Raw genomic sequence first — 14,642 nt, 5'->3', positions numbered from 1 at the left:
ATGAGGTGTTTATACATCGCTTCCTCTTTAAAAAAGGGGAGGAGACCAACAAACTCTGGGTTTACTGAAGAAAACCTGCTCCTGACCCGGTTAGGCAGCATGTGGATTGTTTGTGTATGAGTCCGTTTGGCTGGGGCTTTGTTTTTGTATTTCTTTTATAACACCTTCCCAGCCTTGCGTTGCTTTCTGTGTGTGTGGGTCTCTGTGTATGGGATCCATGTTTGCCATGTTTTCTTGAAGTAGTTATGAGTGATATATATATAATTTGCTGTCCAATTTTAATAAATCTTTGTACCTTGAGTGATTTGAAGTTCATTTTTGGGCCCGTGCTCTCGAAGTGTTTCTCTTTCAAACTAATTTTGAAGGAGTGATGTAGTGTTACACACTTATGAACATATAACTTAAACAAAATAAGTTAATTAAATAAGCTTTATTCATAACAAGGCTTTCATACTATAAATATCAAAAAATAACATTCACAAAGTGCAATTTAAAATGATATATTTTCTTTAATAAAAATAACAGATCTTTACACAGATTTTTCACATAACTACAGTGTAAGAAATGTGGAGCGCTTCTACAAAAAAAAAGCTACAAGTAACTCCATTAACTTCACATTATGGAAGATTCTGCTCAATATATAACATCATGCTCATAAAGCCTGTATTTCCTCAAAGGAACCTGTTGTGAATGACACAGTGACGGTCTGAAGGTTTTCTTTTTTTCTTTTTTTTCCTTTTGCAAACAAAAGTTCTAAATGTTGAAAAAAATACAAAAACATCTAATTCTTTCTCTTTTTTTAAGTAGAACATAAAACATAATAATTATAATAATAATAATTATTATTATTATTATTATTATTATAAAAATACTAAAAAAAAATCAGCAACATTTCCCTTTCAGTGCTGGAAACTGAGTCAGAGTTACACATCTGGCCAGAGGACATTACAGTGATTTTTCCTTTCACATGTGGGTTTATATCTATTAGATTTGGCACAAAACAACTTTTAATCTTTTTTATAACATTACTGAAACCTTGAGGAGCAGAAAAAATTCTGTACTGTTTATTTTTTTGTTTTTTCATAAAAAGTTCTAAGCTAATGTGTAAGCTAAAATGTTTATTAAAAAATACTGGAATCAATAAAAATCTAGAAACATGACACCAGTAAATAGTATAAACTTTACACATAATAAAGCCAAAGGAATCTATCCAATATGAATAAACTAAAGAAACAGATGTAAACATTTACAGCATCTAAAAATCTAATTCCAATTCCAAACTTTTACATTTGTTTCAGGATCAGAATTAATTCACTGATTTTTCCTCTGATATCTAAATCAGCGACTTTTTAACAGAAAGGTGAATTTTCCTCCAGGTGAAAAGTTTACGGTGTTTTTTACAGTGTATATCTGAGTCTTCACTACATAGGAGGCTGTGATGACTTTAACTCCTTGCTCCAGGCGTGAAAGAGTAAAAAGGTGAGCAGTGATGTGATGATGACCAGCGGATGAGGAGAGTTCACTCCTGCGTCACCTGGAAGGAGACAAATTCATGGTTGGGTTTCAGCAGAAGTTTGAAGAAATTATTTTCCCACACTGTAAACACAGGACCCCAGAAAGTTTTCACTCCAAACTGATTATTTATTTATTTGTTTATATTAGATGGGATTTTATTTCTGCACATTTTAAATATAACATTCTGATGTGCTGTGATTTAATTTCTATCCAGTAAAAAGAGAAATACTTCATGTTGGCATTCTGTATACATACAGAACAATATTCTACAAATACTGCTATACATACAAGGAATTCTTATAATACGCCATACATAAAGCAATAAAATGTAAAAATAAAATAAAATCAACTGAATAAAAGTAAAACAAAATAACCATCAAAATAAATGTTAAATTAACCTGAGAATTTAAAAGAATGGTGATTTATAAGAATCTACTGAGCTCACGGTGTTGATTTAAACTCAAAGCTGCTTTATGCTAAATGTTCTGCAGCATTTCAGTTTTCAGTGTATTATCTCCTCTTCTCACCTGAGACAGATGGCTTTTCTGGGGTTTCTTTGTGCGCAGAGAACATAGAAGGAAGAAAAGAAATAAAAAAAAAAGAAAAAAAGAAATTAAACTCTGTAATGTAAATAAAAGTCTACAGGCCAAGATAACATCAGCCATGTGAAGACGGTTCTAATCTAATCTAATCTAATCTAATCTAATCTAATCTAATCTAATCTAATCTAATCTAATCTAATCTAAACCTTTAAACCACAGCACTGCTGAGTTCTGGACTCTGATTGGTCAGAAGGTGTTGATTACTTCTCTCTAACAGCAGCCCTGACTGTAGCGCAGGTTTATATTAATGTGCTCTAATACTTTATTGTTTCTATAGCAACAGCTCATTCACAGGGACGTGTACAGCTCATGACCCATAGACATATTTTTTTCATTCAGTTTCTCAGTAACGTCACAAGCTGTGTGTTTTTTGGCTTATAGACGTATCATGACAAGCTGTAATGTAAGTGAGAAGAAGATCTTGTCTTCTGGACATTAAAATGTAATGACGAATGGATAAAAAGTACAATGCGACTTTCTTGGATGTATAAAAAGTTGGAAAAATAATATAAAAAATTAATCATGTAAAAAAATTATAAATTAATAATAAAAATTTATATCATAAATCATAAGTGGAAATAAATTGTGAAAGAAATAAAATGAGTTTTTTAACCGTTCCTTATTTCTGACGTCTGTCTGGAGGCTTACCATCGACTGAGAGTTCTACACTCTGAGTGAACCTCTTCAGGTAGCTCCTGTAGATTCCTGCATCAGTAACACTGATGTTCTTCATCACCAGAGAGCAGTTCCCTTTACGCAGCTCATCCTCAGGAACGTCCACACGACCCTCGTATCCCTCCCCCTGATACGAGTCGTTATCCAGACGCATAAACACCACCTTTTGATCCGTGCGCCACCCGACATACAGTCTCTGGAGAGACATGACCTTAAATTTACATGGCAGGACAACAGTGAATCCCTCTCTAGCAGATATATTCTGAGGAACTGCAGACAGAGGAAGGTGAAAAAACGAGTATTTAGCAACATTTCAGGAATTTTCTCTTATTTCTCATAATGTTTTATTGAAGTTCGTTACCTGCACAGTTAGCAAACCAAGACGTGAGTAGAAAGGAGAGAAGTTTTGAAGAACAGTCTCTGCACATTTTCTATATCAAAACAAAGTTAAATGTTAATAAACCTGTCTTATACATTTATACTACAGAGTTTGAGGAATAAGGACACATTATCACACTAATAAGTGCTTTATGTGGACATTAAAATGGATTTGCTGCCTTTTGCTGTTATAATCAGCTCCACTTTTCTCTTCTGGAAGGTTTTCCACTAGATGTAGACAACTGTGGGGTTTTGTGTGAATCATTCAGCTACAAGAGCATCAGTGAGATCAGACTCTGATGTTGGGATGTCAAGGAGACTCCAGTTCCAGTCAGGGCTCAGTGCAGGACACTCCAGTTCTTCACTCCAACCTTCACCTCCACATATTTATATTACAGTGTTCAGTGGCAGCTCATGGACCTGGGATTTGAACTCACAACCATCTTAACCACTGAGCTACTACATCCCACACAATGTCTTCATGGAGCTGCTTTGTGCACAGGGGTATCGCTTTGCTGGAACAGGAAATGGTTCTTCCCTAAACATCTGCACATGACAGAATCACATGATTGTCTAAACCATTGTACCTCCTCCAGCACACTTTACTGTTGGTTCTGAGTTCTCCTGACATCCTCCAAACCCTAGTAGTAGTTCAACACATCTAAAAATGATATGTTGTAAAGCTGGCATCCTGTGTGTCACAGTTATAGTCACTGAGCTCTTCAGCATGATCGTATACTGGACTTCATTCTGCTGATTTAAATGAGTGATGATTAAATAGATGAACCTCATGATTAGACAGGGTTTGTCCACATACCCAGAGTGTCCAGGAAAAAACACATGAACATCAACACATACTGCTGCTGCTTCTTTAACACACTTAGAACAAAAGCTTCTCACACTTTGTCTCACACGACTGAAGACACTTTATTTACTTCCTTTTTAACTAAAAGTGTAGGAGACGGATATTTTTAAAATTGCACAATGAAGTTCATGCTCCTTTGACTTGATACGACTCTTATGACACTCTGTAATGTCTGTGTTCCTACTGACTTTATAAAGACTGAGGAAAAAGGTCCCTGTGTCTGTCCTTATAGCTGGGAAACAACACAAACAACAACACGGAGTCACAGGAAAATTGTCTATAGTGTTGAAACTTTGTGCATCTCAACAGGTAATGTTACAAAAATAAAATCTAAACACTGTACAGTTGATGCTACAGTCACAACAACAAGGAAAATAACGTCTTCATCTCTAATAAAATAATTACAGACCACCAGTGTTTAATTTTGATTATTTAAATTATATTAAACTAATCAAAGTGCAGAAGTTTATTAACTGTTGGGTTTGATTTTTGTTCACTGTCCAGGTGCATTAACACAATATTTACATTTACATTTACGGCATTTAGCAGACACCCTTATCCAGAGTGACTTACAACTGAGCAACTGAGGGTTAAGGGCCTTGCTCAGGGGCCCAGTAGTGGCAGCTTGGTGGACCTGGGGTTCGAACCCATGACCTTCCGATCAGTAGCCCAACACCTTAACCACTGAGCTACCACATCCCCCCAATATATCAGTTACTTAACACACAGTTTATTAATACATGTCCTGATAAACTCCAGACCAGCTGAATTCCCTTTTGCCCTGGATAACAGTTACAGTAAATCCTACTTACCCCAACAGCAGCTGTGAAACATCCTGCTTTGTCAGTGAACGTGTCTTGGACAGATCAGATCTCCTCACACCAGTCTCTCTGTTTCTCCTGTAAACAACTGAACACCTCAGTTAGGTAGTGGACCTGCTGTGACTCACAGTATCACTGCATTCACTTTTACTTTATCTGTTATTTGATGCTTTCTGTTGATTATGACAGGAACATTACTGCCCCCTACTGGAAACCCGGTTAAACCTCACATGACATCTACGTGATAGCTGTGAAAAAACAGCTGACCTTCAGGGATCACATGCACTGTGGTCATCTGAATATTACAGTGGGTCAGCTGACATATAGATAGATAGATAGATAGATAGATAGATAGATAGATAGATAGATAGATAGATAGATAGATAGATAGATAGACACATTCTATGTGCTGTCCTGGTTTAGGGCCTGAGTGACCATGTAGCACAAAGTCTATCCATTTAATCAGTTTTATGATTCACCACTAGAGGGCACATCTTCCGTTAAGACCATGTGCTTTATACCTCACACAAATTAGGTAACATTAGCATTTAACACACACACACACACACACACACACACACACACACACACACACACACACACACACACACACACACACACACACACACACACACACTTACTTTTATTTTTACCTGTTTGCTCTCTCTCTCTCTCTCTCTCTCTCTCTCTCTCTCACACACACACACACACACACACACACACACACACACACGTGACCTGTTCCCATGTTTAAAGTTCATTATCATTAAAGTTAGTAGGTGTTTTATTTTATGGTAATTTTATTTTAAAATTATAATAATTGTAACGACCTGCGTGTCCCTTAGTGACACATGTTCCTGTCCTGCCAGGACAAAGCCTCAACAGACCCACTAAGGAGTGCATCCTATGTTTTGCACGTGTAAGCTGCTATCACAGCAGACCATATATAGATGAAGACTGGTCTTACCTTGGAGTGGGTTGTCCTTCAAATCCTCAGCTTCTTCAAAGGATCCTCTTCAAATTCTTCTACCTAATCCATTGTTGAACTTTAGATGAAGGAGTCAGACTTAGATCTTTTTGTCTTTTCAGGGTCCTCACAATGGGAGGCCTTGTTTTTATTTAAAGCAATGTAATACAAATAAGTTTATGTAATATATATAAAGAAAACCAAATGAAGTTACAAATAAAATCTCCTTCAAATAATCAAACAATTCTACCATAAGTAAAAGTAATTAAAATGCAAAGATAGTAACCAACCAAGAAACACTATCTAAGTGTTAATCTGCGTTTGTTCTCTGATGTAAGTTTGCCTATAGTAGAATACACACCTTTCCTAAAAGCAGGAAAGCTTATATACTCTTTTTCCAACAATTTCCAAGGCACAGCGCGGTACACACAATATAGTGGTTGACCTTTTTCCAACCGTTCAAGGCACGCTCTGTGATTTGTGCCAGGAAGTCATATTCTAATAGTTTCAAAACATTGTGCATCAAGGAGCGTTAAATGAGTTATTTATAAATTTCTCTTTAATTATACAGGGTGACATAACTATTTCAAATATAATAACATTCTTAATTCTAAAAATACATTTCATTATAGTAAAAAGATAGATATAAATGAAAATAAAAAAGCAATCAGAGTTCTCTTGAACATCTGATAAATAAAACTTAAATCTTAATAAAAATCGCATAAATCTTCTTAGCCAGTTGGAGTCTCCTTCCAGCTGTCTAGGTGTGACCTTTTGTCTAATCTGGCCTAGTCTGATCCACTCTTCAACAGCACACACTCTCAGAATGTGGATGATATTAGAATTTATTTCCCTGCACTCAGAGCAGGGGAAAGGAGAGAATAGTGAGTCATGTTAAGATATGATACAGCTCCATCCACAGAAGTTCTCTCCAGCTCTGCTATAACAATAAACAATTTACTCAAACAAACAAAACAAAATAAAACAAATTCTGAAAAGTAATTTCTCCAGGAAATTATACAAACTTTGCCAATGCAACATGGCTTTGCTTCCTTTCTTTTTCTCTTCTTAAATGTAATGTTTTGTGGTTGTATAATGCATTTTTAATATCAAATAAGAATATGAATAGACAGAGGCAGAATAATATATTGCATATAAGATAATCATACACTCTATGTTGGTCTGTTTCGGTAAGTCAACTAATCAATTGTCATTGTGGGCGGGGCTTTTATCTCTTCTCCTGAACCGAATTAAAGGTGGGGTCTCAGATGTTTGAAAGCCAATGTTGACATTTGAAATCACCAAAACAAACACGCCCCTAACCCAAACGGGTCCCACCCCTGTATCGATAGCTCCGCCCCACACATACATACGTAACCCAGGCAAATAATGGAAAAAAATGTGTCTTTATCATAGCTGAAGGGAAGAACAATACGATTGTAGATAAACAAACAAGCAAAAATGCCACACAAGCATAATGATGTAAAGGACAAAGGCATATATTAGTTCTGTGTAACAAAGCAAAACCAACGTTACTCACCTATCGAGAAGGAAAAAAGCGCCTCGGCGTCTTAAGTAAAGTCGGCCACATATTCACAGGTCGGAGTTTTCCCAGAGTCAATAACTCCTGAGCTAAACGCTGTTACTACACAAAACGCGGTTGTAGCTGCCTCTTGATAAAATGATACACACTGTACAGTTTGTAACAGTGACTTCAGCATCGTCCATGGCGGGGTAAATGATTGTAAAACACGTGTTGACGTGACTTCAACACATTTCTGCTCATCTGCAGATTTTTCAGGCCGGCTAGTTGCCATGGCTACATGAAAACATCAAACTCCTTAGACCTGTTTAAAGTTGCGATGGAATATAAACAAAAGCAGTTTACATAAATAGTATAAGCAGCTTATATAAACAGTAAAAGTCATCTAAATATTTTAATATAATTAACTAATAATTGGGTTACACTTTACAATAAGGTTCATAAGTTAACATTAGTTTACTACGTTAGTTAACATGAACTAATAATGAACTGCACTTATAAAGCATTTATTTATCTTTGTTAATGTTAATTTGAGCATTTACTAATACATTATTCAAATCTTGTTAACATTCGTTAAAGCACTCTGACCTAATTTGAACAAACCATAAACAGCTGTATTTTTATTAACTAATTTTAATACTGTATTTTATTAACTATTTTTATTGACACAGAGTGCTATGAGGTTGAGGTTTCTGGAAAGTTGCTCAAATTTGCAAAGCAAGCAGAAACAAAGTATATCGAAAGCTTGCAACAAAAGTAAAAGGCATAGGATGTAGGAAATAGGCCTAGGCCTACGTGTAGACCAGGGCTGCCAACTTTTGAGTTCAATTTAGAGTGAGATTTTGGGGGTAGGGCTTTGGCTATGGCGGGTTTAGGGAGGGGCGTGGCTTGGTGTAGAAAAAAAATACAAAACACAAAATCCTTGCATTAGCAGAAGTGTATTAAGTATATACTGATTGTCAAAGTATTTGGTATCTGTACAGAATTTCTTGAGAGATTTTCATTACATTTAATTTTCACAAACATTTTACAGAACTAGGATTAACATGTAATTAACATGTTCACAGATTAACATGTAATTAACATGTTCACAGATTAACATGTGCTCTATTGTAAGTGCTGCTGGCTGATTTTTCAGCCTTAATCATTGATTGGGATGTCGTTGACTTGACACTCTCTTCTTAGAAAACAATATTTAACATTAACTACTAGGCATGCCCAGATATTTGTCATCTAGAAATGCTTTTGTACTGTTTTTTTATGATAAAGTTATGTAAAATACCTGCTCAGTGCTGCAAAAAACTCTCTGTATGTCAGTCACTACACAGGGACTGAGAATAGCACCATGGGCTCGGCTTATAGAGTCAATAAAGAGACAGAGGGAAGATTTCAGTGTGATTCATCTTCACTGTGAACAAATGTACAACTGTGAGGAGCAGGAGAACATTTCAGTTTAACTTCTCAGGGATTTTTAATGAGATCTGGCATCACAGAAAGAGAGAAGATCCTACAGGATGAGGAAAAGAAAGTAAAGCAGTGTGGAAGCCAGTCAGAATTCCATGACTCTGCTAATGCTAACTTAATTCTATATACAGTAAACTATATAAACAGCACAGTTACATTAGTTACTAGCCTAAACTGGGCGGAGACACCTGCTATAATCCTGTATAATCCTGACTATAATCCCTCAAATCCTTCAAATTCACTCCATCCAGCAGGTGGCAGCAGAATCACACTGTACATGTGTTACACTCCTGCATCACTGTAGTCTACACCACAAAAATATAATAACATTCATATTAGTTCCTTCACATTTTATTTTCATCAAAAGTCAGTAATGTACTTTAAAAATAGAGGAACAGGTAAACATTGATCAGACAGCATTAATTATTTAGCACTCAGCTTCTGTAATGTTGTAATCAGCTTGTAGGAGGTTCTCTGCTTATTGTAATCCTCATGCTTGTTGTTATCTGGGCCATCAGGAGACACTTGTGTAGGTCACAGAGGTCAAATCAGATGGTTTAAATCAGATGGAGGGCTGTTCCCATAACTCCAAAAACATTTTCTAGCATATCGAGTAGAATAGTATGATCTATGGTGTCAGAAGCTGCATTAAGTTCAAGACCACACCAGGAAGGAGACACAACCCTGATCAGAGGCCAGTAACAGGTCATTTACCACATTAACCAATTCTGTGTCTGTGCTATGATGAGGCCTAAATCCTGACTGATACATTTCATGAATGTTTATTATATGTAGGTCTGAGCATAACTGCTGAGCTACAAAATTATAAAAGATCTTGGAGATAAAGGCGAATTTTGAGATTGGCCTATAGTTGGTCAAGGTTGGGTTCTATACCTCTTCCACCATAAGCGTATTTTTGAGCCTCTTGCTTGAAAATGATATTAAAATGAGTTTATCTCTCTAAAGAGATGAATTACAAGGTGTAATTGAATAATTCTGTTACCAAAATAAAGGTAAAGGTGTGTTTGTTGTTAAAACAAGTATAAATATTACCAGGTTAGTGTAAGAGAAAATGGGAAAAAAAAGTCAAATAAAATTCGTCTGACAAAATTCTACAATTATAGAGTATATATTTTTATTCATGCAGTGAAAGTCGAAAAACATCTCACTATTACGTGTTTCATGACTTATTTATCTACTGTGTATCAGATGTATTATAGAGAGGTTTTAGTAAAGGAATGTTTAGGTGGACTCTTCAGTGTTCCATGTTGGCACACCACTGTATCAGACTTTTCTTAGCTACCAAACAATAAAACTTAATTTATTTAATTTTATGTTACTATAGGTGTTAATTCAAACCAAATATATCTAATTAGGGATTGTTTTAAAATCTACCTACCATTAAATACACTAGTTACTGTAATGTGTGTCATGTCACAGATGACGCAAAACTGAGCCCCGAGAGCAAGCAGCACTTCCACGATGTTTAGATCAATGTCTAGATTTTTGTGCAACACCTAGATTACCATTATAAATAACAGCGACACCTCCTCCCCTGACCGTTAGGCTTCGCTGATATATATATATATATATATATATATATATATATATATATATATATATATATATATATATATATATATATATATGTGTGTGTGTGTGTGTGTGTGTGTCTTTTAAACTTTTATTCTAAATATATATGTAAGCTGCTTTGAGATAATGTCAATTTAATGGAATCTCTGCTGTAGAGACTGGAGATGTTTATGTGGAAAATCACATCAGATGGATCTGTTATTTTGAGGCACAACACAACAAACAAACAAACAAACAAACAAACAAATAAATAAGAAAGAAAGATCATTTAAAATCATATCTGTGATAGCAGCTGTTTTTCTTGTAGAGTTATTTAAGCTTTAGCATATTCTGCTTTACTGTGTATAATCTATGAAAATACAAAGGTATCAGATCAGGACATCTCTTATATCTATCTCAAACTTTTATATTTATCTTGGAAATTGAGCTTGAGAAAGATTGTTGTATACTTGTTAGTAGGTGTTTGCTGTCCTACAGAGGCTTCAGTCACAACTGTGTAAAGTGATATCTCAATTTAGAGCCAAGGTAAAGTCTTTAGCAATACGGTTGGAAACTGTGGTCAACAAGCGTGTTCACTGAGTTTATTAGTGCTAAAACCAGGTGTTGATGAGCAAGTCACACTTCATGTTCTCAACAAGAGGGTGTGTGTATCTGAGGCAAAAGCCACATTAATTATTAAGGCCTGAACACTTGACCCCTAGGGTGAGGGGCATCAGTGGCTCTGTTACTCTAGTGTGCTGGTATGGATTTGCTCCAAACTACTTATGAAAGTTGATGAAACATTTCTGTCTCATGAGGGCCAACTGACTGGTTTGATAAGAATGAAATTAAAATAAAATCATATGATATGGACTTTACACTTAGTAACTGCACTGATATGTTAAAGTCAAGTACCAAGCTGCATTGAAGCCCTTTTCTATAAAGGCAGATAAGGCAAAACCACACCATTTATATATGACATCAACAAAAATGTTCATCTTTAAATGTCCTCATTTACAAACTCTATGTATTTTAAATTACACTGTTTTTAGGACGTCTCTGTAGCAGATCTAAGCAGGTGATTCTAGGGAGGAAGAAGGTGAGAAACAAATTGCTGTGAGCTGTGGCCTAACGTAGGTGTTAGTTAGTTTAATAAAATCTAATTAGATGGGGAAGTGTGGTGATAGGCCATGTGGAGTGTTTGGGGAACCAATCGGTTCAGTAAAAAGTTACCTTAATTATAATCTCTGTGTTATTTGCATATATATATATATATGTATATAGTTTTACGTAGAATTATCTAGACGTTTGCTTTACAGAAACTACACAAATCCTTTTTATTACAAAATAACAGACCAACAGTCTGACTGGAACATTTTACTGCTACACAAGAGCAGCTACCACTGAATCAAACTGGGGCACAAATGCCTTTTTTCCACCAAAACGAACCGGGTGCTGGTTCAGAGCTAGCGCTGGTGCTGGTTCAAAGTTGGTTACACTGGCGAACCTTCTAAGAACTGGTTTGCCATTCCACCGGCTACAAACAGCGACAAACACAACATCAAAAATGTTGCTTTACTGTTAATGCTCATGGCTATGCAAACATACAGTACATTGGCATCCAAAAGCAGTGAATAAAACGTGTACATGCAGCTCTGTGTAATCTGTATAAACGAAAAGTACATAACGTTATTTTATCATTAACACAGAAAAAAGTTAGCCTTAGCATGTAGCTACCTACTATCGTGTGTGCTGATAATGTATCATATCGCGGTAAAGTAAAAGTGTATTAAACATTAGTATACTTAAGGTACGTTATCAAATGCGCTAACAGTAGCCCCGCCCACAGCTCCTGACACAAGTCTAGACCAGCAACGTTTTGGTGCTACTTAAGAACCACTTTTCCTGGTTCGGAGCCGGTGCTTTGTTCAAGTTCAAGTTCAAGTTTTTCTTTATTGTCAACTCTTTCACATGTACAGTATATACACAAAAAAGAATCGAAAATGTATTTCTCTCAGTCCCAAGGTGCAAAATATTAGCAATGAGATTTAAATAAAGTGCAAAGTGTATGTAGATGCAGTGGAGAATAGGCAGACCAATGCTGCACAAAGTGACTGGTGCATGTTTCCTTATGTTAGTGGGAGGGGGAGTGGAAGGTCCTTGGGATCTGAAGGGGAGTGTTGGCTTCATAGATCTGTGGAGCCTGTGGCAGAAAAGAGAAGTGGAGGCAAGTTTGAAAGTGAGTTCAGCTTCCTGATAGCCTGATGAATGAAGCTGTCCTTCAATCTGTTGGTCCTGGCCCGGAGACTCCACAGTCTCCTCCCTGATGGCAGCAGACTGAAGAAGCTATGTAATGGGTGTGTGGGATCACCTGCAATGCAGAGGGCTTTTCGGGTGAGACGGGTCGCGTAAATGTCCTGGAGGGAGGGGAGAGAGACACCAATAATCCTCTCAGCTGCTCTCACTATGCGCTGTAGTGTATTCCGGCAGGATGCGTTGCAAGCACCGTACCACACAGTGATGCAGCTCGATAGTATGCTCTCAATGGTGCCTCTGTAGAAGGTGTGCATGATGGGTGGCGTGGCGCTGGCTCTTCTCAGTTTGCGGAGGAAGTAGAGACGCTGCTGTGATTTCTTGGCCAGTGCTGCTGTGTTTCCAGTCCAGGAGAGGTCCTCTGTGATGACCACACCCAAGAACTTGGTGCTATTCACTCTCTCCACAGTGGCACCATTGATGGACAGAGGAGCATGCTGAGTGTGCGTTCTCCTGAAGTCAACAACAATCTCCTTCGTCTTCTCCACGTTCAGAGAGAGATTGTTGTCAGTACACCACCCAGCCAGGCGTCTCACCTCGTTCCTGTAGTTTGTCTCATCTTTGTTGCTAATGAGACCCACTACAATCGTCTCATCCGCAAACTTGATAAAGAGGTTGGAGCTGTGTGATGGTGTGCAGTCATGGGTCAGCAGGGTGAAGAGAAGGGGGCTCAGCACACATCCTTGGGGGGCCCAGTGTTCAGTGTGATGGTGCTGGATGTGTTGCTGCCGACCCGTACTGCCTGAGGTCTTCCAGTCAGAAAGTCCAATAGCCAGTTGCACAGTGAAGTGCTGAGCCCAAGCTGAAGCAGTTTATTACTGAGCTGTTGTGGGATGATAGTGTTGAATGCTGAACTAAAGTCTATGAACAGCATTCTAACGTATGAGTCCTTTTTGTCCACATGAGTGAGTGCTGAATGCATGGCAGTTGAGATGGCATCATCAGTCGAGCGGTTTGGCCGATATGCAAACTGGAAGGAGTCCAGAGAGGGGGGTAGGGCAGACTTGATATGGTGCATGACTAGCCGTTCGAAGCACTTCATGATGATAGAAGTAAGTGCAACAGGACGGTAATCATTGAAGCATGATGGAGACGGCTTTTTCAGGACTGGAATGATGGTGGCAGCTTTGAAGCATGTGGGAACAACAGCTTGACTGAGTGAGATGTTAAAAATGTCTGTGAAGACATCAGTGAGTTCCACTGCACAGTCTCTCAGTACACGTCCAGGGATGTTGTCAGGACCCGGAGCTTTGCGTACATTGATCCTGCTGAAGGATCTCCTCACGCTATCCGGGGTCAGCATCATTACCTGGTCACCGGGAGGAGGTGGAGTTTTCTGTGCAGTGGTGCTGTTTTGCTTCTCAAAGCGAGCAAAGAAGGTGTTCAGCTCGTTCAGCAGAGAGATGTTACTATCACAGGTCCGTGGTGGAGGCTTGTAGTCTGTAATGGTTTGTATCCCCTGCCACAGGCTCCGAGTGTCTCTGCTGTCACTGAATTTATGGGCTATCCTCCTGGAGTACTGCCTCTTAGCCTCTCTGATGCCATGGGATAGGTTGGCCCTGGCTGTCCTCAGACCCGCCTCATCTCCAGCTCTGAAGACGGCATTCCGCGTCTTCAGGAGTCTGTAGACCTCTCCTGTCATCCATGGCTTCTGATTGGCCCGGATAGTGATGGTCTTTGTGACTGTTACATCAACAATGCACTTGGTGATGTAGGCAGTGACAGTTTCCGTGTACTCTTGGAGGTCTGTGGTGTTATTGTATGTGGCAGCCTGCTTAAACATATTCCAGTCCGTGGTGTCAAAGCAGTCTTGAAGAGCCTCCGATGACCCCTCAGGACACACCTGAATTTGTTTCTGAACTGGTTTGGTGACTTTAATGAGTGGTCTGTATGCAGGCATTAGCATGACAGTAATGTGGTCTGATGC

At 38.0% G+C, this 14,642-nt stretch overlaps 1 protein-coding gene across 5 annotated transcripts; it reads right to left on the bottom strand.

Annotated features, from left to right (window-relative positions):
- Positions 1 to 489: 489 nt before the first annotated feature.
- Positions 490 to 5,089, bottom strand: LOC113638734 (programmed cell death 1 ligand 1-like). Of its 5 annotated transcripts, none has more exons than XM_027140187.2 (5): positions 4,848 to 5,089; positions 3,154 to 3,223; positions 2,766 to 2,988; positions 2,043 to 2,069; positions 490 to 1,534 (listed from the first exon to the last, which is right to left on the bottom strand). In XM_027140187.2, the coding sequence occupies exons 3-5, from the start codon at positions 2,944 to 2,946 to the stop codon at positions 1,422 to 1,424; spliced, it is 321 nt and encodes a 106-aa protein (XP_026995988.2). In that variant the 5' UTR covers positions 2,947 to 2,988; positions 3,154 to 3,223; positions 4,848 to 5,089; the 3' UTR covers positions 490 to 1,421. The 5 variants fall into 5 exon arrangements, with proteins under 5 accessions (XP_026995988.2, XP_026995986.2, XP_047675970.1 ...); XM_027140185.2 differs by having other exon boundaries at positions 2,766 to 3,062; positions 4,848 to 5,083; XM_047820014.1 differs by lacking the exon at positions 3,154 to 3,223 and having other exon boundaries at positions 2,766 to 3,062.
- Between the last annotated feature and the right edge of the window lie 9,553 nt (positions 5,090 to 14,642).

Source organism: Tachysurus fulvidraco, chromosome 10, assembly GCF_022655615.1.
Source record: "Tachysurus fulvidraco isolate hzauxx_2018 chromosome 10, HZAU_PFXX_2.0, whole genome shotgun sequence".
Lineage (NCBI taxonomy): Eukaryota > Metazoa > Chordata > Actinopteri > Siluriformes > Bagridae > Tachysurus > Tachysurus fulvidraco.
Note: the sequence above shows the minus strand (reverse complement) of the source record. Positions and strands in the feature narration are given on the sequence as shown.

Bases quoted from the DNA above. Each gene is read 5' to 3' on its own strand.
- LOC113638734 (XM_027140185.2), bottom strand. From the start codon at position 3,220: ATGTGCAGAGACTGTTCTTCAAAACTTCTCTCCTTTCTACTCACGTCT. The intron at 2,070-2,765 runs GTAAGCCTCCAG...CTGCGCACAAAG, and splicing joins TGTAGAACTCTCAGTCGATG to AAACCCCAGAAAAGCCATCT. The intron at 1,535-2,042 runs GTGAGAAGAGGA...GTCTCCTTCCAG, and splicing joins AGAAAAGCCATCTGTCTCAG to GTGACGCAGGAGTGAACTCT.